The sequence below is a fragment of the Phlebotomus papatasi genome, chromosome 1 (genome assembly GCF_024763615.1).
Source record: "Phlebotomus papatasi isolate M1 chromosome 1, Ppap_2.1, whole genome shotgun sequence".
Classification (NCBI taxonomy): Eukaryota; Metazoa; Arthropoda; class Insecta; order Diptera; family Psychodidae; genus Phlebotomus; species Phlebotomus papatasi.
Window position 1 is genome coordinate 74,435,071 of NC_077222.1, and position 21,394 is coordinate 74,456,464.

At 34.8% G+C, this 21,394-nt stretch overlaps 4 protein-coding genes across 5 annotated transcripts in view; 2 read left to right on the plus strand and 2 right to left on the minus strand.

Moving 5' to 3' along the window:
- Positions 1 to 277: 277 nt before the first annotated feature.
- LOC129802054 (AP-2 complex subunit beta) lies at positions 278 to 10,395 on the plus strand. 2 transcript variants are annotated; one of them, XM_055847619.1, is made up of 6 exons: positions 278 to 375; positions 834 to 968; positions 1,028 to 1,198; positions 5,124 to 5,309; positions 5,375 to 6,871; positions 9,246 to 10,395. In XM_055847619.1, the coding sequence occupies exons 2-6, from the start codon at positions 861 to 863 to the stop codon at positions 10,032 to 10,034; spliced, it is 2,751 nt and encodes a 916-aa protein (XP_055703594.1). In that variant the 5' UTR covers positions 278 to 375; positions 834 to 860; the 3' UTR covers positions 10,035 to 10,395. The 2 variants fall into 2 exon arrangements, with proteins under 2 accessions (XP_055703594.1, XP_055703586.1); XM_055847611.1 differs by lacking the exon at positions 278 to 375 and adding an exon at positions 495 to 754.
- LOC129802069 (uncharacterized) lies at positions 10,255 to 14,436 on the minus strand. The gene is made up of 2 exons (XM_055847632.1): positions 13,955 to 14,436; positions 10,255 to 10,697 (listed from the first exon to the last, which is right to left on the minus strand). The coding sequence occupies exons 1-2, from the start codon at positions 14,294 to 14,296 to the stop codon at positions 10,326 to 10,328; spliced, it is 714 nt and encodes a 237-aa protein (XP_055703607.1). The 5' UTR covers positions 14,297 to 14,436; the 3' UTR covers positions 10,255 to 10,325.
- Positions 14,437 to 14,710: 274 nt separating this feature from the next.
- LOC129802085 (protein SMG9) lies at positions 14,711 to 16,756 on the plus strand. The gene is made up of 2 exons (XM_055847655.1): positions 14,711 to 14,835; positions 14,893 to 16,756. The coding sequence occupies exons 1-2, from the start codon at positions 14,794 to 14,796 to the stop codon at positions 16,027 to 16,029; spliced, it is 1,179 nt and encodes a 392-aa protein (XP_055703630.1). The 5' UTR covers positions 14,711 to 14,793; the 3' UTR covers positions 16,030 to 16,756.
- LOC129802079 (uncharacterized) overlaps positions 15,713 to 21,394 on the minus strand; it is a 30,848-nt gene continuing 25,166 nt past the window's right edge. Inside the window, exon 3 of the mRNA XM_055847644.1 lies at positions 15,713 to 16,683. Coding sequence (XP_055703619.1) covers positions 16,082 to 16,683 — 602 coding nt within the window. The 3' untranslated portion in view covers positions 15,713 to 16,081. The remainder of the gene's footprint in view (positions 16,684 to 21,394) is intronic.

The following is a 21,394-nucleotide window of genomic DNA, read 5'->3' on the forward strand; positions in this document are numbered from 1 at the left end:
CGCAAGACGACCCACTGAAAGTGTTTTAAAAATGCGTAGGAGCAATTTATGGGCAGAATGGAAAGAAGGTCATAGAAATATCTCAAGATGTTTGTGGAAATTCTTGATAAATTGCAAAAATTCTAAATTAAAAATTCCATGGCCAGACTTTTTGTCGCATGGTGTAACCGTTAAAATTTAAATCATAGTGCGCGAATGGCGCGCTTACGCAATTGCAGGCAGACAACATAATGACTAAAAATTCTTCAGATTTTTTCACCAAAGATCCATATGGTAAGACTATTTTGTGAAAAGTGGGAGTGATTAAGTGCTGAGATTGCAAAAAAAAGTTAAATTTCCAGTGAAAAAGTGTGAAAATCCTTAAATTTTCATCGAGTAAGTATTCTTCAATCGCGACTGCAGCTTTTGCATGCAAAATTCTAGGAGAACTGAGATTTTAAGTGGTGAAATTTGAGAAAACAGCAGCTCACTGACAACTCATCCGGCCGCGAGTGTTTTGTGGTGTAAATATGGCGACAGCCAGGTTGTCAATTGAGAGGGAGTTTGTTCTATTTTTGGTCTCTCTTGCATTTCCATCGCCACGTAATGCTACTAATTATACAAAAGACAGTGCAGAAAGTATCAGTGCTTCTGAGTAGTCACTTGCCATCTATTGCGAATTACTTTGGGGCTTGCTATTGAGAATTTTTCGGGGGTGTTTGTTTTGTTCAGGAAGTTTTTTCGAGTATCCGGAGAGATGTATTGTGGGTCAATGGTTAAGATTTTGCACTAATATTGACGGTATTTTCAGTGTAATAAATTATATTCTTCTGTATTTTTAATATTATTTGCAGTACCTGTGGAATAACACAAACACAAACATGACTGACTCAAAATATTTCACTACGACGAAGAAGGGAGAAATCTTTGAGCTTAAGTCCGAGCTCAACAATGATAAGAAGGAAAAGAAGAAGGAAGCGGTTAAGAAGGTAAAATATCCTTATGAGTAAATCCTTTTCTCGACTTCACAAAAGTCTGAATCTTTCAGGTTATAGCAAGCATGACCGTGGGCAAGGACGTATCTGCCCTCTTTCCGGACGTCGTCAACTGCATGCAGACGGACAATCTGGAATTGAAGAAGCTCGTGTATCTGTATCTGATGAATTATGCCAAATCCCAGCCCGATATGGCTATAATGGCAGTGAATACTTTTGTCAAGGTTCGTAGAAAAAAACATTTTATCTTTAGTCACACAATCTAAAATTAGTTAAGAGAACTGTGAAGCAAAAGACAGTAACTGAACCCAATGAAACCCTCAAGATTTTACTTTTGATTTCACTTAAATACGCCCTTTTTGATAACACATTTAAAAACTTACATATTATCCTTTCTATTTAATTTATCAATTGCAATAAATAAAATGTTGTGTAAGTGAAGAAAGGATGACTAAAGATTATTCTCTGAAGCACATAAAATGTGTTTATTTTATTTGCTTTGTCCAATGCTCGGCAAAAAGGATTTGCCATCCTCCCAACTGGTTAAGGTAAAGCAATTGTGAAAAAATAAATTGGAATATATTGCAATATTTATACCAGTAATTTACTGTGGACGAGTAAATGACAAATTGCAAGCGATAAACATTCCGCTGTGAGAATGATAATAAACATTTTCTGTTGATCTATGTTGTTCAGTTAGCATTTGAAGCCACATTTTAGTATACATATGAGAAAAAAAATGAATGAGAAAAAATATGATATATCATTGCTTTATCACATTTTTCTCCTCACTCTTCAGTTTGTCTAATCACTCATTTTGAGGGGCATTTTCTGCAAAAGAGCATACTTTCTTTCACATCAACATAATTTACAACGATTCAGCGAAAAATATTACTATAAAGTAATAATCTGAAATATTGTGGAAATGTAGAAGCTTTAGGAAGGCACTTCTTCAAATTCGAGATTAAATAAATTTATTAATCAGTTTAGGGTTCAAAAATCTCAATAAGACTAAAATAATCAAAAGGAAAAGCTTCTTGCTACTTTTTATCAAAAATATTAGAGGGAAAGTGGGGTACTTTCCCGTGTGCATGACTTTAAAAATTTTAAAATTTTTGGATAAATCTTTTATAGGAAATATGCTGTGTATATTGTCAAACATACAATAGCTAAGAGAAAATGAAGAATAGGAAAGCTTAAGTAGCACATAACGTTTGGTACTTTAGAAATATTAGATATTAGATATTTTAATTAAATTTAGAAAGTTTCCTGGCCTACGGCTTTATGAAATAATATTTTATAATTGTCAATCCAACTCCTATGTCATTTAAGGTGTTACATAGGTCTCGCAGACTAAAAAAAATCATCTTTTCTTTACAACTTTTAAGCATAAAAAACAAAATATTTTAACTATATTTTCTGAAAATTTTAAAAATTCAGCCATTGGGACCTGATTTTTGGAGATGATTTTTTGAAAAAAAAACACATACTTTTCGGTTTATAAGATAGAGTATATTAGTCTGATACCAAAAAACTAAATATTTCCTTTTAGCTGATCAGTAAAACTCAAACTTGAACGGTAGCATATTTTTATCTTGATCAAAATGTGGTGAAAAAGACGTTAAATAAAACGTGGTGTAAAATGCGCCGAAAATTGTACTTTTTGTTTAAAATTCTGCCAAAAATCCAAATTTCTTTAAAAAAAAATGTACCGTTCAAGAAGGAGTTCAACTCTTCAGCTAACAGGGAATATTAATTTTTTTTATATCAGATAAATATAGGGTAAGTGTGCCAATTTCCGGCCAGCTTGCAATTCCGGCCATATTTTTGATCCTCGAATTTCCATGAATTTTTAATTTTTGCATACTCTTGAGATTGTACAATGCAAAAAATAACAAAAAAATGTCGCTTCGTCGAGCAATAATGATCTGAAAAAGACATTAAAGGGATTCTGGAAGGGCAAGGAACTATGAGAATGAAGGTGGCCGCAATAGGCTACCAATGCTATGTCTATATTTTTATTCATTTTAAAATGTATTAAGAATGATTTTAGAGAAAATAAAGATGATAAACTGTCTGCAAGGTTCCAAGCAACACTCCTTATAAAAGAGTAACAAAAATATTCAATTTTTATTAAAAAATATTACATTTCAAACTTGAGACTTTGTCGCTTGCCTGCAACTATGCCGAAATTTGGCACACTTACCCTACCATAAGAAATTTTGTCCACGGAAAAGTAAATGTATTTTCCAAAAGGATCTTCGAAAATCATGTCCCAACTGCTGAATTTTTAAGATTTTTCAATAATGAAAATTTCAGAAAATATAGTTTAATATTGTGCTTTTATATGCTTAAAAAATAAAAATAAAAATTTACTGTATGTTGAAAAAAAATAGAAAAAATATGATGTTTTCCAGTCTTTTTGATCCACGTAACCCCTTAAAATATCTCTGAATTAGAAATTAAAATTACAAATTTTGATGGCTTTGAAAAAATATCTAAGTAATAATCTAATCTTGGTATTCAGAATTCAGAAATAACTTTTAGTTTTAAATTGCTTGAAAGTTTACTTTTTTACGTCTTTTCGTTTTTAATTAAGAATATATTAATTTATGACTGTTTTCTAAGTTTGCCAGAGATTACCTTAGATGTGGGTGACTTTGCGCCCCTGCTTTTAGCAAGCTTCACTTTAATTCTAGACTAAAGGTTGGTCCAGTGATCATAAGGGCACTTCAGGTGGGTCAAGATCATCGTTAAGTGCTAGAATTAATGAGAAGTTTCCAAAAAGCAGCGGTGCAAAGTTATCCGCTTCTGCAGTAATGGACTTTGTTTAAAAAAAATTAACGTATGCAATCGTTATGAAAAATTTATAAAATATTTTTAACGTTTTCACAAGAATTGTTTATTGAGCTATTTTAGTAAGCACAGTAAGCGATAAACATTTTGGGCAGTAAATAAAGGATTAGCTCAAGTTATCATACACTGAGAGTTTAGGATTAGAGAGTAGAGATTCTTTACATAAATTGCTTTATGTAGTCATTTATCGCAAAATTTGACAGGCTAAATATTCTCAAGAATCAGTCTAAGTCTATTTCAGATTAAACAAAGTTCGTAACTTCGTTATTTTCTATTTATAGGGGGTAGGGGTGGTTTAGACGGTTCTAGAAAAAGAACGAAGAGAGGGATCGACAAGCAGTTTTCGACAAAGTTGGTGATTTCAGATCCACACCCGTCCCCCTAAAATAGAAAATTACCAGTGATCAGATCAGATAGGCTTATGGTAGCTGAGATTCTTTACAGGTGACCTCGAAATGCGTTTAACTCGGAATGCATGAAAATTCGATGACGAGTTGGTTTTTGAGGGTTAGAAATCGCGTCGAACCAATTTTATCCATTTCAGCCACCCAAAACAGTTTGTTCCTAGCATTTCTTTACCCTCAAAATCCAACTCACAGTCTTATTTTCAGTCATACCAAGTTGCAAGCACTCACAGGGATTGCTTTAGAGAATATCAGCTACCCTCAGCTTATCTGAGCTTATCACTTGTCATTTCTAATAAAAAAATATTCGGATTGGACATCAAAAGATATAACCTAAATTATTCTAGCTTTATTCCATTACATAAATTCTATGTTTGCAATGGTAATGCAAACTTTATGGAAATTTTATCTTTAAGCTGTAAAATGTTGCTTTCTTAATGAAAATGAATTTTCTTATCGTATTTAGTTTTCAATAAGAAATATGTGAAATAATAAGTTTTCAGGCTAATAGCAATTTTAACACACTAGAAAATCTGTAGGAACTGTAAAAAGAAAATTAATTCGATACCTTGACCTTAAAAAAAAATAATAATCGAATTTGAACAGAAGTTGCCACAAAATTCCGACTTCTTCATTCCACAATAAATCATGGATTTCTTTTCATAATTCATTCATTGATTGTTAAGATTAAAGCCATGGCTTGAATTTTCAGTTTATATTTTCATTTATTTCTCGAAGAAAATTTATTACATTGGCATTTTATTGTTCTGTAGGTGGAATAGATGATAGTTCTTTACCGTTTCTCTTTTTTTTTTTGACCAAAAGTATATTGTTTTTTTTTAATAGGAAGATAATTTTCCTACTTGTCGTTTCTTCCCATTTCTTGCAGGATTGCGAAGATTCCAATCCATTGATTCGGGCTCTTGCTGTACGTACAATGGGGTGTATTCGTGTAGATAAGATTACTGAGTATCTCTGTGAGCCGTTGAGGAAGTGTTTGAAGGATGAGGATCCCTATGTGAGGAAGACAGCTGCAGTTTGCGTAGCCAAACTCTATGATATTTCCTCATCAATGGTAAGAGGGAATTTGGTCAGGATTTTTTTGGGGTTTGATTCAATTTATATACTGGGGGATTTCAGGTGGAAGATCAGGGATTTCTAGATCAGTTAAAGGATCTTCTATCGGACTCTAATCCGATGGTTGTGGCCAATGCAGTGGCTGCTCTCAGTGAGATTAATGAAGCAAGCCAATCTGGACAGCCTTTGGTGGAAATGAATTCCGCCACCATTAATAAGTTATTGACAGCTCTCAATGAGTGCACTGAATGGGGTCAAGTATTTATTCTCGATTCTCTTGCCAACTACAGTCCCAAGGATGAGCGTGAGGCTCAGTCTATTTGTGAGAGAATCACACCAAGATTAGCTCATGCAAATGCAGCAGTTGTCTTGAGTGCTGTTAAGGTTTTGATGAAACTTCTGGAAATGTTGTCCAGTGATAGTGATTTTTGTGCAACACTCACGAAAAAACTTGCTCCTCCACTTGTGACACTGCTCTCTTCCGAGCCAGAAGTTCAGTATGTGGCTCTGAGGAATATCAATTTGATTGTCCAAAAACGTCCGGATATTCTTAAGCATGAGATGAAAGTCTTCTTTGTGAAGTACAATGATCCAATCTATGTGAAACTTGAGAAACTTGATATTATGATTCGATTGGCCAATCAAAGCAATATAGCTCAAGTTTTGAGTGAACTGAAGGAGTATGCAACGGAAGTTGATGTGGATTTTGTTCGAAAGGCCGTACGTGCTATTGGAAGATGCGCCATCAAAGTTGAACCATCGGCTGAACGATGTGTTTCAACACTTCTTGATTTGATTCAGACCAAAGTGAATTATGTTGTTCAAGAAGCTATTGTTGTCATCAAAGATATCTTCCGGAAGTATCCTAATAAATATGAGAGTATTATCAGTACTCTGTGTGAGAATCTCGATACATTGGATGAACCTGAAGCTCGTGCATCAATGGTATGGATTATTGGGGAGTATGCTGAGAGAATTGATAATGCTGATGAGCTGCTCGATAGCTTCCTGGAAGGATTCCAGGATGAAAATGCTCAAGTACAGCTGCAACTCTTGACAGCTGTTGTAAAACTCTTCCTGAAGCGTCCAGCTGACACTCAAGAATTAGTACAGCATGTTCTTTCACTTGCAACTCAAGACAGTGACAATCCTGATCTGAGAGATCGTGGATTCATCTACTGGAGACTTCTGTCCACGGATCCAGCTGCAGCAAAGGAAGTTGTTTTGGCAGATAAGCCTCTGATCTCCGAGGAGACAGACTTGCTGGAGCCAACACTTCTCGATGAACTCATTTGCCATATCTCATCTCTGGCCAGTGTCTATCACAAGCCACCGACAGCATTTGTCGAGGGACGTAGTGCTGGAATAAGAAAGTCACTGCCTAATCGTCAGGGATCGGCTGAAGATGGGGCTCATGGAGTGAATGAGGCAACTGTTATTCCCAATCAGGAATCACTTATTGGGGATCTTTTGTCCATGGACATTGGAGTACCAATAGCTCCCGTGGCTGAAACTACCACCAGCAATGTGGATCTGCTTGGAGGAGGCCTGGACATTCTGGTAAGTCATGCTTTTGCAAAGTTTACAGTATTAAAAAGTTGTATTTATCAAAGAATAACACCTAAAACCGTATTTCACAATTTAAAAATATACAGTCAAAATATACAACTCCTCACAATTTAAACATCGTGAAAAAATGTATAAAAGTCCAGGTTTATTGTCAAACTTTTAAACTACTTTTGTTACACAATAAAAAAAATTGTAAAATTTTACTACTATAATAGTGCAAAATCGACCATTTTAGTTGTTTAATTTAAAAATATTTAAAAATGCACAATAATTTGATAATTTATTGTCACGTGATTGAAAAATACCACTATTATAGTTGAAAAATTTTCAACAACGTTGTTTAATTTGAAAATGTGTAAAATTTTAACACTATAATAATGTGAAATTGGATAAATTAATTATTTAATTGCGATCTATGTAAAATTTCTCACTATTATAGATAGTCATAAAAGATTTTCAACAATACAGTAGACTCTCACTCGATCGGCTCTTTTTCAATCGGGCGACAAATTTTGTTGACAGTTTTCACGCTTAATTATGAAGCTAATTTGTTCAAATTCGCTGTAGTTCTTCCTATTTTATCGTGATTCTTTATAATTTAGCGCTTTTTGTGGAATTTACAAAGGCTTTGACGCTAAATTCTATCGCTAAACCGGATGACATTTTGCCCCATATTCCCGATTGAGAGAGAGTCTACTGTATTTTGTAATTTAAAACTGTTGAAAAATTCTAAAAAATTACCACTATTATAGTGTGATTATAGTTTTTTACATTATTATGCCCAACCCACAATAACTTTTGTTTACTAAACATGTTTTTGACATTTCAATGAGAGTGAGTGTGATCTAAATCTAGTCATCTCGCTCATTCTCATGGGAAATTTTGAAAACATGTTTATAAGCAAAAGTTATTGTGCGCTAGTCACTATAGTGTGAAAAAATACACAACTTTATGGTATTTCTTGTCACATGATCAAAAATTAACACTATTATAGTTTGATCATAATATTTCACATTATTATTGTGTGAAGCCTTGTGTATTTCAACCAAATTTGTTGAATTTTTAAACAAAAGTTGTTGGATTTTCATACAAAATTTGTTGAATTTGTGTTTCTTCAATATTATCGTATTATATTAATTTCCTCGACAAATTCCACTCATTTAACAAAAAATTCAATTGATAAAATTCTCTAAAATTATTCTCCTTAACTTTTTAAAAGTGAATTTTGCATGAATTCCGTTACGTTTTTGAAAATATTGTTGAAATTTGAGGAGTGAGAAATGTCTGTCATCTATGCCCCCGAAATGTTTAAATCTGAGGAACTCTACTGTATAAAAAATAATTAAAATTAATTTTCATTAAGAGAATTTAAAAAATTGTAATTTTTGACCTTAAAAATTTACTATATAGGAAATAGCTGGAGACTTGCAAAAAATATCCTAGATTCCTTTAACCTTTTATTTAGCAATTACGTACAAACATAAGGAAAAAATAACTTTAGGTAGTCAGGAAAAATTATTTTCTTTATGGGACACCGGTGTTCCAATCGTCCTTAAAGGGTTAATTAGCAAACGAATGAAGGGGGAGGGGAAAACGAAAGAAATTAGTTTCGAGATAGTGTCTATTTAGGAGGATCATCAAAGATTGCAAGTCGATATCTCTTACTGTTTACTGTCTGAAGAAACGCAGAAAAATTATTTTCAAAATACATCTATTACCGTAGCTTTACCAATCCATCACCGATTGTGACCGAATCAATCGGGTTCAGAATTACAAGACCTTTCAAAATTCACCGTGGGACATCAGAAATTGTTTCGGTTTTTCTTACTTTTTGCTCCAAACTTTCTGTTACTTTTTACCCCAAGTGGTCATTTTTAAAAAAAAAAAATTTCTTGAGAGAAGAATCTTTGTAAAATTCTAAAATAGATAGCAGCTTCGTATTCAAAGAATCCAAGTAATTTAGGAAATAATCATCAGTGCATAAATTTTGAATGATAAGTAGGTAATAATTGATATATCAAGGAAAATATTTTAAAAATAGGACTAAAAATTTTGATATTTTTTTTATTTTCTAAATTCCTTGTTCGAATTCGAAGAAACATACAACATCGAAAAATTTTAAGCCGCTATCTTATTTATATTGGAAAATATTGAATTTAGAATTTTTCGATTTGTGACTTTTTGCTCCAGTTTCCCCTATAATTGATCTATTAATGTTAGATCATAAGCTAAACATTATAGAAAATATAAATAAATTGAATAAATAACTCTACAGGTTGAGTTGAGAAACCGGTCGAGTGAGGGCACTTTACCTTATGTAACTCTAAATTTAAATGTTACAATTGTTCATAAATTTGTTTTCCAGCTTGGAAGTGGACAACCTGAACCAGCTGCTGCTGGAGGATCGGGGCTCTTGGGCGATATCTTTGGTATTGGAGGGGGCACATCTACGATGATTCAGATTCCCAAAATTGTCTGGTTACCAGCTGAGAAGGGCAAGGGTTTGGAGATTTTGGGTACATTCTCACGACGCGGTGGGCAAATTTGTATGGACATGACATTTACGAACAAAGCGATGCAGGCAATGACGGGATTTGCTATTCAGCTCAATAAGAACAGCTTTGGTATTGTACCAGGTGCTCCACTTCAGGTGGGTCCTCTGCAGCCATCACAGTCCTTGGATACGTCCCTGACTCTGGGTACAACGGGTCCAGTACAGCGAATGGAACCACTGAATAATCTTCAAGTTGCTATCAAGAACAATGTGGATATCTTCTACTTTGCCTGCCTTGTGCATGCAAATGTGTTGTTTTCAGAGGATGGACAGCTGGACAAGAGGGTCTTCCTGACCACATGGAAGGAGATTCCAGCTGCCAATGAGGTGCAGTACAATTTGTCTGGAGTCCATGGGTCAGCAGATAGCATTGCTGCCAAGATGACCGCTAACAATATTTACACAATTGCTAAGAGGAATGTTGAGGGGCAGGATATGCTGTATCAAAGTCTCAAATTGACAAATAATATTTGGGTGTTGCTTGAGCTGAAACTTCAACCGGGAAATCCTGATGCAACATTGAGTTTAAAAACGAGATCCGTGGAAGTATCATCGATGATTTTCACAGCTTATGAAAGTATTATACGATCTCAGCAATAAGGACTCGTCGCTTTTGAGGCTAATCTCACAAACTTTTTATTTGGCTGCATTCCACCCCCTATCAATGTTTGAGCCGGCATTTCCCGTAAGTACATCTTTAAGATATACATCATATAAAATTAATCATCCTGGATCTTGGGGGTCTGCAGGATAAAATGTTGATTATTTTCTAGTGCATACTCTCAATGATTATATTAGAAAAAAAAATAGTTAAGAGTTATGTATTCAAGTGTGGATTAATCCACACCATTTATTGATATGATAATGATAAAAATATTAACTATAAAAAAATTAAGGTAACTCATTTATGTCCAGAATTGCCCTTTGAATGGCTAAACGAAGTTTCTTGCGTTTAAAATCAGTGTTGAGACTCCTCAATTCAGAAGCAACAAAATCTCCAAAAATTTGATGATCATCTCGCGATGTTTCAAAGTTTGTTGAAGTTTTATTTTGGGTTTGTGGATGATCTTCCTGGATTTCCATCGTAATGCTTTGACCGCCAAAATTCAGTGAAGATTGAACATCATGTCCGTTGAATTCAATAATTTGGTCTCTAGACACTTCATCTTCTCTATGAAATATTCCACTATTTGGAGTCACTGAAGAGACGTCTTTGTACTCGATATTCGTGAACGTCGTATTTCCGTCGATACTCAGGTTGGTCTGAAAAAATATTTGTAATTTACATAGCTTCACCGAAGATTTGCAGCAATAAGGACTAGCATTATTAGGTACAAATATGCTTCATAATTTTCGCTGTTATTGATTGTTCTGTTCAATGTCCAATGTCTTGTGACCAGCGCACAATACCTTTCGTTTATAAACATGCTTTCAAAAATTTGTATGAAAGAGAGCGAGATGACCAGATCTAGATCTCACTCATTCTCATTGAAATGTCAAAAACATGTTTAGTAAACAGAAGTTATAGAAGGCAATCATGCATTATACTCAACGCACAATTACTTTTGTAAACATGTTTTTAATGTTTCAATGAGAGGGAGTGAAACCTAGATCTAGTCATCTCGCTGACTCTCATAAGAAATTTTGAAAACATGTTTACTAAACAAAAGTTATCGTGCGCCTGGCATTATGACCAGCGCACAATAACTTTTGTTTGTAAACATGTTTTCAAAATTTCCTATGAGAGAGAGCGAGATGACTAGATCTACATCTCATTCACTCTCATTGAAATTTCAAAAACATATTTACAAAAGTTATTGTGCGTTGGGCATTATACCCAACGCACAATAACTTTTGTTTGTAAACATGTTTTCAAAATTTCCTATGAGAGAAAACGAGGTGACTAGATCTAGGTTTCATTCACTCTCATTGAAATGTCAAAAACATGTTTACAAAACAAAAGTTATTGTGAGTTGGGCATTATGACCAGCGCACAATAACTTTTGTTTGTAAACATGTTTTCAAAATTTCCCATGAGAATGAGCGAGATGACTAGATCTAGATCTCACTCACTCTCATTGAAATGTCAAAAACATGTTTACTAAATAAAAGTTATTGTGCGTTGGGCATTACAATAAAATTAACTTATTATTTTGTCAACCATTATGTTTTGCTTGTAATATAAGCAATATTGTCGTATTTTTGTTTTGTTTTGAGTCATCATAGCTCTGAATATAATTAATCAATTTTTATATTTATAAAGTAAAATGAAAGAACTTTAAATTCCCAACAACTTTCTGGAACTATTAAAGTTTGTGAAACGAACGCTTATGTTTCCAGTTGGAACTCCACGTCTTGAAACGTATTTTCCTTAACAGCTAGAACCAATTCATCTGCGTACAGGAAGGCCTTGGATGGAGACGGCAGTGGCTGATAATTTGTGTAAATATTAAACAAAGTAGAAGCCAGGGCACTCGGTAGGTTATTTTTTGTAGTCCCCATCAGATTTTCTGACCACGGAACGCAACGAAGAATCTGCGGTTCTCTAAGAAGTCCCCAATAATCTGTGCGAGGCCGTACTCATTTGTGAGATTGTAGATCTTTGAAAGGAGAATTCTGTGGTTTACTGTGTCAAAGGCTGCCGAAAGGTCAACGAAAGCAACATCTGTAATTTTGTCTTCCTCGAAACCATCCTCAATAAATTGAGTGAGGTTTGCAATTTAACCAGAGCTGGATTTTCCAGAGCGGTATCCAGCTTCCTCTCCGACCAACTCTCCTCTACGGCAGGTACAAGCTTTTGCAACAGAACACTTTCAAAAAATTTGAAGAAATGGCACAAAAGAGAAATAGGGCGGTAGCTCCTCGGATCATTGATATATTTTTCGAGTTTCGGAATTGCTACCACATGTACTTTTTGCTACTCTTACGATATTTTCCGATTAGGGTAAGTGTGCCAAATTCCGGCCAGCTTTCAATGTCGGCCACCTTTTTTGTTCCCCGAATTTCCATGAACTTTTAGATTTTACGTACTCTAGAGGTTATACAATGCAAAAGAATAACAAAAATGTAGCTTCGACAAACGAGATGATGTGAAAAAGATATTGGAAGAATTCCCGAAGGACAAGGAGCTATGAGAATGAAGGTGGCCGAAATAGGGCACCAAAACTATGTTTATATTTTTATTCATTTTAAAATGTATTAAGAATGATTTTAGAGTAAATAAAGATGGTAAACTCTTTACAAGGTTCCAAGCAACACTCTTTAAGAAGGAAGAATTAAAAAAAATCAATTTGAATTTAAAATATTACACTTCAAACTTGAGACTTTGACGCTTGCTTGCAACTATGCCGAAATTTGGCACACTTACCCTATATAAGCAGTGAATAAAGAATTTAAGAATCCAATCAACAATGACGGGCCCAAAGTTCTTTACTTATTCAGCGTATAGGCCGTCAATGCCTGCCGCCTTCCTGTTTTTTTACCTCTTTAATCCATTCCTTACCATGGTATTATACATAATACGCAAATTGACTGATTTTAGATGATTTATTCCTGGACAATTTTTATGCGAATTGCTGTCAGGAATGGATTTTTATTAACGACATCGCGTTGAATCTGTTAAAATTGCCTTCATCCTTGTTCCTGATATGAATTCTGATTGCCAATTTGTTTTCTAGGATAGTTACTCTATCTAAAATAATAGAGTTTGTAATGAATAAATGCACAAAATTAAAATTCAGTGACCGTTAAGACGTGAGTTTGACAGACGTCAGTTTGACAGGTAAAATTTTTTGGTTTTTAAAAAATTCATCTATTAATCTGTAGAAAACAAATCTGAAAATATGAACATTCTATCTCAAGTATTTCTGGTACATTGACTGAATGGGTTAATAACCGAAGTGACCTTTATCAACACAAAAAGGTGCGGAGGGCACTGCCGGACATTTCCTTAAAAAGAGACAATTTTTAACGAAAATTGCTTTCAGTGTAGAAGCCAAAATAAAAAAAAAATGCTGAATTGTGAGAAATAAAAGAGTGTTCGATATTACAAGCTGTCCGAAATTTGACACAGTTCCCTTATGCAAGTACAGCGCCCTGGTGTTGGTTTAGCAAACTTCACGTGTTCTAGAAAGTGGTAAGATATTTTAAGACCTTTCATTTCCTGTTCAATAAAATAAAGTCCATAGAATGTGAGCTATGATTACTTAAGCAGAAGAAAGAATATGATAAGAGGGAGGAAAACTCAGGCAATAGAAATTTTTTTATAAGATCTATAAACCCAACCATTCCTTAGTATTGGCTATTTGAAAATATACTGCATACTTTACATAGATTTTTTTATCACAAAATTTCACGTATTTTTGGAAGTCATGCAAGCTGAGTACCAATGTTTCACCCTCCCCTAATGTGACTTGCCTAGATTACGGGGGCAATACTAAATTGTTTGCAAAGATAAGCATTTCAATCAGTCTAAAAAAAAATAATTTTAGAATCTAAACAGTGTTAATATATGGATTTACCGTGCTATCTTCCAAGAGCGGACGATTGCTGCCTCCATTGATGAACTTGATAGCATCGAAATACTCCCATTTGACTTCACTGGACTTGCCATTCTTTTGCAGCTTTCTCACTTCGGTGTTATACTGAGTTCTGAGATTGTGAAGCTTCCTCTGTACTTCCTTCTTCGACATCTTCATATTCTTGGCCAGATCGTCAAATGCCTTGGATTTCAGTTCCCGGTTTCGGTATGTCTTGCAATTTGGATCCCAGAGAATTGGGGCCGCGTTGTACTTGCTGATGAGTAGCATGGTCTTTTTCTTATCCCAGATTATTTGTGTTTGAGGAGATGTTTTCTTATTCATTTTCAAGTTTAGCTAGTCTATATAGTTTATCAGAAGAAGGTTTCACTTTTTAAATTGGGCAGGATTTTTGAGGGAAACTTTAAAACTTGCTAGTGAAATTTTAGTTAGAGATCCTACTCTAGAGACTGACACTTCATTGATGGTTTTGTGCAGTGGTGAATTTTTCCCGCCAATAGAGCGCTCTAGTTTGTTAGAGGTAGCTCTAGGTATTTTCCATCTCTGAAAGACTTTCTAAAATAATTAGTTATCAGTAAAAACTTTTTTTTATATATCTACATAAAACTTATTTCATATTACTTTTAATTGTATCAGAAAAGTTTTATTTAAGGCAATTTATTGAGAGAAAATCAATTGGCCGTTGGGTGTTATTTTTGAATTTTTGCCTTCAATATTCACCACCGACTTTCTCTTGTTGAGGTTATGTTAGTTTGTTTTGATTTTAATCGTGTGAACAAGTGTATTTTTCCCAATTTTCATTAATTTTCCACAGAGAAAAAATGTCTGAAGGTGGAAAGAAAATGAAGAAATTTTCTCAGCAGGTAAAATATAAACAAAATCGATTTTTTGTTCATTTTAAAATGAATTGCTTTATACAGAATCAGCAACAGCGACTGGCCAAAAAGGTCCAAATTGCCAAGAAGGATCCTGTGAGGGAGAAGCCGGAAGACAAAAAACCAAAGATTCTCTTGAAGCCTAAGGAAAAGGTTGAGAATCCTGAGCAAGACAATGCAAGTGTATCTATTGCTAAACCAGCTGTTCAGGTGGTGACAAAAGTTGAACCTCCAAAGGAAGAGGAACATCATCAGGTTCAGGAAATGACTAAACCCTGTGAACTTGTTTATTCAAATTTCGAGATGAACAAGAGAGCTTCAGAGTATCTCAGTGACTCGAATGTTTTCTTCAAAGTCGTGGGGGTTATTGGGACCAAAGGTAGCGGGAAGAGTACAATTCTCAACAGCCTGGTTCAGGAGAGACTTAAGAGTGCTGATGATAGGAAAATATTTCCGGAATTTAGAGAGGGCAGAAATTTAAGTGGACTGCAGATGTTTATAACAAATGACCGGACCATTTTACTGGATTTCCAGGAATCCTTCACAAATGAAGCAGACACAATAAAGATGATAATGTTTGCTTTATCCCTGTGCCATGTCCTTTTGATAGTTCAGAATGACTATTTGGACATGAATTTGATGAAGCATGTTATATTTGCTGAAATGATGAAGTTCAACACGGGAAATAGGATTTGTCCAGATGGACCTAATGTTATTTTTGTAAAAAATCGCACAACAGCTTTGGATGTAGCCCAAGGACGCGTGGAAGTGTGGCGAAAAGTACTCGAAAAACTATTCAGGGATTCCAAATTGAACATTTACACAGAATATCCGGATGAAGCCACCAAGACATCAAAGAATGCAGTTAAATGTACCAAGCAGATCAATTTAATTGAATTTCCAGATCTACAGTGCAAAAACTATGTGAATTCTAAGGATGTTACAAATGCCACTGAGGAGTTGCTCTGTAGTGTCTTCAGGCACCTCAAGAATCCTCTTAAGACCTCCCAGACGATCTTTACGGAGAGACTGTGGTGGCAATTGGCGATGAATCTCTGTGATACGCACAAAACTGAATACTTCCTCAGAAAGTACGATCATCTTACCAATGCAATTAATTCAACAACAGTTGATGGTCATGGAAAAGATAGATATGCTCTCAATTATCACGTGGACTCATAAGCTGCCAAGAGAGAGGCTGGTCAGAGGCAGAGAATAAAAAAGGCAAAAAATTTTACTGATAAACTGTGGCCAGGAGGTTTCTCTTGCGTTGCTCCACGGGCTTGTAAGCATGCTGGTAAACACTGGCCAGGCGCCAGATTTCCGGATAACCTCCCTGACCGGCTCCACCTCGCCAACAAGCGAATGGAGGAGCCAAGGTCTCAATATTGTAATTCTTCTTTGCATAGGGGTCTCGTGGTTTGGGTACTTTGATAGTCTTCCTGACACGCTGTTTATCCGAACCATTCGATGAAATACTCTGTCCACATCCACTGTCCGAATCATTTCTCACCAAACGAGCATTTGAAGCTGCCGTGGGCTTGGTGTACTCGCACAGACGCATTGGACGCTGAGGCTTAGCAGAACTTCGGGCTTTTGTTTCAACCAAAATGGGAGTGTGTTTGATGCAAACCAATTCACACTCATTCTGAGCCCTTTCGGCCAATTCCACGAGATTGGGTGAGCTCTTGTAGGTGCGACTGAGGGGCTTCGATGACTGAAGCTCGGCAGAGCGGGAGACACTTTTGGGGCGACTGATTGAGTGATCAGCAGGAACATTCATGGTCAGAGCGCTTCGACTGCGATTTCCCCCTTCGCCGCAGCAACAAGTGCGTCCTAATAATAAAATAATGTTTTAAAAAAATCTACTATTCAACTTTATGAATAAATTTTTTGAGACCCCTGAAAAGTTTTAACTCTTTTCAATCCCATGATTTGCAAAATGTTCGGACTCATGACAAGGCTAGATAGACTCAGTCTGATCCTTAAGAATATTTAGCCCGTAAAATTTTACAAGAAAGGATCACTTAAGGGAAATTGAGGCGGAGAACCTATAGGGGAAGTGCTCATAATTTTGGACAGTCTGCTTATAAGCATCGAAGTTCCAAGTTTGAAGTGCGATATTTTCTATACTAATTGACATTTCTTGTTACTCTATTTTCAGAAGGGTTGTTTAGAAACTTGGCAAGCTATTTATCATCTTATTTTTACTGAAATTAGTTTTAATACGTTTAAAAATAAATTGATATGTAAAGGTGAATTTGGCTCTTATTTTGGACAACTTGGTTATTAATTTGGACAACTTGGCTGTAAATTTAAATAGCTAATCCGCCTCAACAGGATGCCCATTGTTCTTCATTTTATGAACCAATCTTACCAAGTCCTCTTCCTGGTCATGTAAGGGAAACGTGGAATGTCACAAGAAGCCCAGAAACTTTCCATATCATTCATTAAAGTGAGTTGACTTCGGTACTCCAAGTACGTGCGGATTCGCTCATTCCCTGCCCTTTCCGGGAGCCTTTCAAGGCATTTCTCACTGCATCTCTTTCGTAGAGATGATGCTCCTTTGTTTCTCCAGGCATTTGTCCAACCTAGTCATCACAAAAGCTAAAACTTCACGAAATTTCGTGAGAAAAACACCTGTCCAAAATAAGAGCCATCACCTCACTGGTAAATGTCTTAAAAAATTTCCCATTTTTCACACGAAAAATATAATTCACAAGGCAAATCTCACTTCAGGTCAAATGTACAAATCATCAGTAACGTGAATCAACACAATATTCAATGAATATTCAATAATATCACTCAAAAACAGCGAACAAACTTTGTTAGTACTTCTCCAAAACTAAATAAGACTGAAGTAAGCCACGAAGTTCTGTCATATTTCTCGTAAGCAATTGCTCACACTGAATTTTCAACAAAGCAATTTCAACTCAAATCATATTCAAATTTTAACGTATTTAGTGTTAAAATCTTCCAAAAAGAACAAATATTTAGATAGAATTCATTATTCATCAGATATTGGAATAAAAATCCATCATTTTAATCAATTTATTTTTAGTGTCCAATGTTATCCTCAAAGTGTCCAAAATAAGAAACTGGACAAAATTATAAGCATTTCCCCTAATTCCTGATCCTAATGCCCTAGATAGACTTACAACTTTAGTCGAAGGACGGCTTAAAGTAATTATAATCAAGATAATGATTAGACTAAATTCCCATCAGTTTCCCACTAACTAAGCCATTTTTCGGATTAAGGCGAAAGAAGGATTAGTCAGAAACTGATAGAAATATAATATGATCACTATTTTTATTATAATATATGGGAGGCTGGGGCAAAAATTCACAAAACGTATATATTTTTTTAAATTATCGTTTAAAATTACGTAAATTTCTAATTAGCGTAGTTTTATAGGAAATTTACCGCTCTACAACTTTGTGAAAGTCATTTTCCTCTATTTTGTAAGGAAATACGTTTATCGAGCCAATTTCTAAAAGGTAATTTTGTGACCATTCTCAAAAATTCTGGGGCAAATAATACCAGACATGGGGTATTATCACTTTTTGATTCGCTTCATTACAAGCTTCCGTAAATTTGAAAAAATACCGAGAGGACATATTTTTATAGAAAATTTATTCATCCACACCTTTGTAAAACACCGTTTTCTCTATCTGAACGCATTGCCGCTCTGAATATGGATAGGGAAGTGAGCGTGTATGACAGCCTGCTGATACCAAAATCACACTAACACACATACGTACTCGCACACATTGCCGCTCTGAGGTGTTCAGTGCAGCAGCCATTGCCGCTCTGAATATGGATAGGGAAGTGAGCGTGTATGACAGCCTGCTGATGCGGTTTTGCGTTAGTGTGCGAGTTTTAGAATGCTCAGTTGTTTGCATGCGGGATGCTCCCACATTTTCTTAGTTTTTCGCTAATTTCTTAAGTTTTTGTGAAAAAATAACATTCAAATTACTTAAAACAAGTGATTTTTTAAGATACGGTGATGAAAAACTAGCGAAAACAGTCTAAGAAATGGTTAAAATCGCTAAAAGAACGAAACATAACCTAATTTTAAAGTGTCAAATGGACTCCCGATATTTTACTTCAAAAATGGGGCTTAAAGTTATTAAATGGGGCTTCGAAATCGATAAAACTTCGTTCTGTGATTCATGTGCAAGTAGTCTTCAGTGATTTTTACTCGAAATTTAGTCAATTTTTACTAGTTTTAACGCAATCAAAATACATCAATAACTTCCTGATAGTTAACTCCCGGATGGACTTTATGCAAGAATGGGGCCTCATTTGTTTAGCGGATCGTCAATAAATGTTAGAAAAGTGATTCTTTCGATCATCGAAAATAGGTTTTCAGTAATTTTAACGAGAAATTAAGTGATTTTTGTGTAGTTTTGAATGACACAAAATACGTGAATAACTCCCGGATAGTTCATTCCATGAGGTTTTTTCTGCAAGATTGAAGCTCAGTTGCACAGTTAACCGTGATTAAATGTTAGAAAAGTAAGTCTCTGGATAACCTAAGACGATTTTTAGTGATGAAAACCAGAAATTCAGTGATTTTTTTGTAGTTTTGAATGACTCAAAATACGGGAATAACTCCAGAAAATCCAACTCCCGGAAGAACCTTTTTTAAACAAAAATATAACCTAGGGTATGTATATTTGTTTTTAAATATTTTCAGTATTTATTTTACTTGTTTTATTTTTCTTTGGCCATGAGTACTATTTTATATTACATGTGATACTTTTCCCAATAACTCCTAAATTAAGTACTTAAATATTCAAACTTAACTTTGTGTCTTAAAGAAAAAAATTGTTAGCAAAGTGGTTCAGTTACAATTTTTTGTCATTATGTTTATTATTAAAGAAATAATAAATATTGTTTAAGCAAGCGTTAAAATTAAAATCGTTCAAAAAATAATTTAAAGATTTCTTTTCGTTGAAATTTTTTTCGTTAGAGTATCAGTAATTCAAAATTTAATTTATAATACTCAATGAAATTTCATAAATGTTTCACTCGCGTTTCATCTCAACAAATTAATACGATTTATGCATGATTCGTTTTTTGTGTTAATTGCCTAATAAAGCATATACTTCTTATCAAAACAAGCCGTTACGTCAAGTGGAGACAAAGAAAGTCGAATAAATTTGAGTTCCCCAGTAAAAATACTAATTTTCAGTGATTCTACTTTATTTAAAAATCTTTGATGTGATATTCTGTGATCTAGTGATCCAGTGAGGCACCTAAGAAGGATTTTTGAGCTGTTCGACATTCGCGAAGCCAGAAATATTCTGTGAATTCCGACTGTGACTGTTTATTTTGGACAAACTCCAAAGGAATTATCGCCTTATCGCCAAGCCCTGATTGAAGGTTTTCTAGCCAATAAATTCAGGTCAGAATGGTTTTAGGAAAAGTGATAGAAGTTACATTAGAAAGTGTTCGGTCGGAAGGTTTTGTAACTGATATTGAACAATTATGCCCAGTATGTGGAGCTGTCAGTGAAAATATTTTTAAGATGGCTTTAAGACCGATGGCGAACTTACTTTTAAATAATTACACAAAAAACGTGAACTCCCGATTGGACGATAAAATCTCTGACAAAGATAGAAAGTCTACCGTTTTTATAAAACGCCAATAATTTGTTAAAATAAAACTTGGTTTCATCTCTACTCAGGTTTTTCAATATCTCCATTTTGCATTTCTTTTACAACGTTTAATCAATTTTTGATATCTACTAATAGAATTTAATTGAACTAATGCTTAAAATATTTAATTGATTAAATATTCAATTAGATAATAAAAATATAATACTAAAGAAAAAAATATCTAAATTTTAATTTTAAGCAAATTCCAACGACGACGAACGCATTGTGCTGCTGCACTGAACACCTCAGAGCGGCAATGTGTGTGAGTACGTATGTGTGTTAGTGTGATTTTGGTATCAGCAGGCTGTCATACACGCTCACTTCTCTATCCATATTCAGAGCGGCAATGAGTACACACACATAAAGTGAAGATGACACCGAAATATAGACGAGATGAAACAAATTCACTGTGAAATTGTGCAGGTGTAGTCTTGTACAGAGAAGTTCTTAAAAGAAAATTTTCATGTGGGATACAGCATACAGCAGAGAAATTTTAAAGTTAGCTTTTATTAAGAAGAGAAAAGTGTGAGAAAAAAATATTTGAGATAGATGCACAGTATTTAAGTATTTATGTTAATCGCATGAAAGGATCTATGGCAACGGAAACCCTGGGAAGCTTTTGATGGAAGCTAAATACGAGTAATTAGGGAAGTTTTCAAAGTTTCACATTTCAGAATGGGGATAGTTTGGAGAATTATCGGGGTTGTCTCCAAGAAGACCCGCATCACATGGAGAATGAGACACTTTTGCACAACATTGCATTGTTGTATCATTGTTATTCCGATGGTGTCGGAGCGAGGAAAATTAATGTGCGTTTAATTGCTCAGTGGTAATTATCTTTTGTGATGGAATTATTCATTCTTCTGAGTCTACCCACAACAGT

What these genes read in the sequence shown, in the direction of transcription:
- LOC129802054 (XM_055847611.1), top strand. An exon ending in CAGTGAATACTTTTGTCAAG is followed by an intron (nt 1,199 to 5,123) that starts GTTCGTAGAAAA and finishes CATTTCTTGCAG; the next exon opens with GATTGCGAAGATTCCAATCC. An exon ending in GAGGAGGCCTGGACATTCTG is followed by an intron (nt 6,872 to 9,245) that starts GTAAGTCATGCT and finishes TTTGTTTTCCAG; the next exon opens with CTTGGAAGTGGACAACCTGA.
- LOC129802069 (XM_055847632.1), bottom strand. Translation starts at nt 14,296, where the DNA reads ATGAATAAGAAAACATCTCCTCAAACACAAATAATCTGGGATAAGAAA. An exon ending in CGCTCTTGGAAGATAGCACG is followed by an intron (nt 10,698 to 13,954) that starts GTAAATCCATAT and finishes ATATTTTTTCAG; the next exon opens with ACCAACCTGAGTATCGACGG.
- LOC129802085 (XM_055847655.1), top strand. Translation starts at nt 14,794, where the DNA reads ATGTCTGAAGGTGGAAAGAAAATGAAGAAATTTTCTCAGCAG. An exon ending in TGAAGAAATTTTCTCAGCAG is followed by an intron (nt 14,836 to 14,892) that starts GTAAAATATAAA and finishes TGCTTTATACAG; the next exon opens with AATCAGCAACAGCGACTGGC.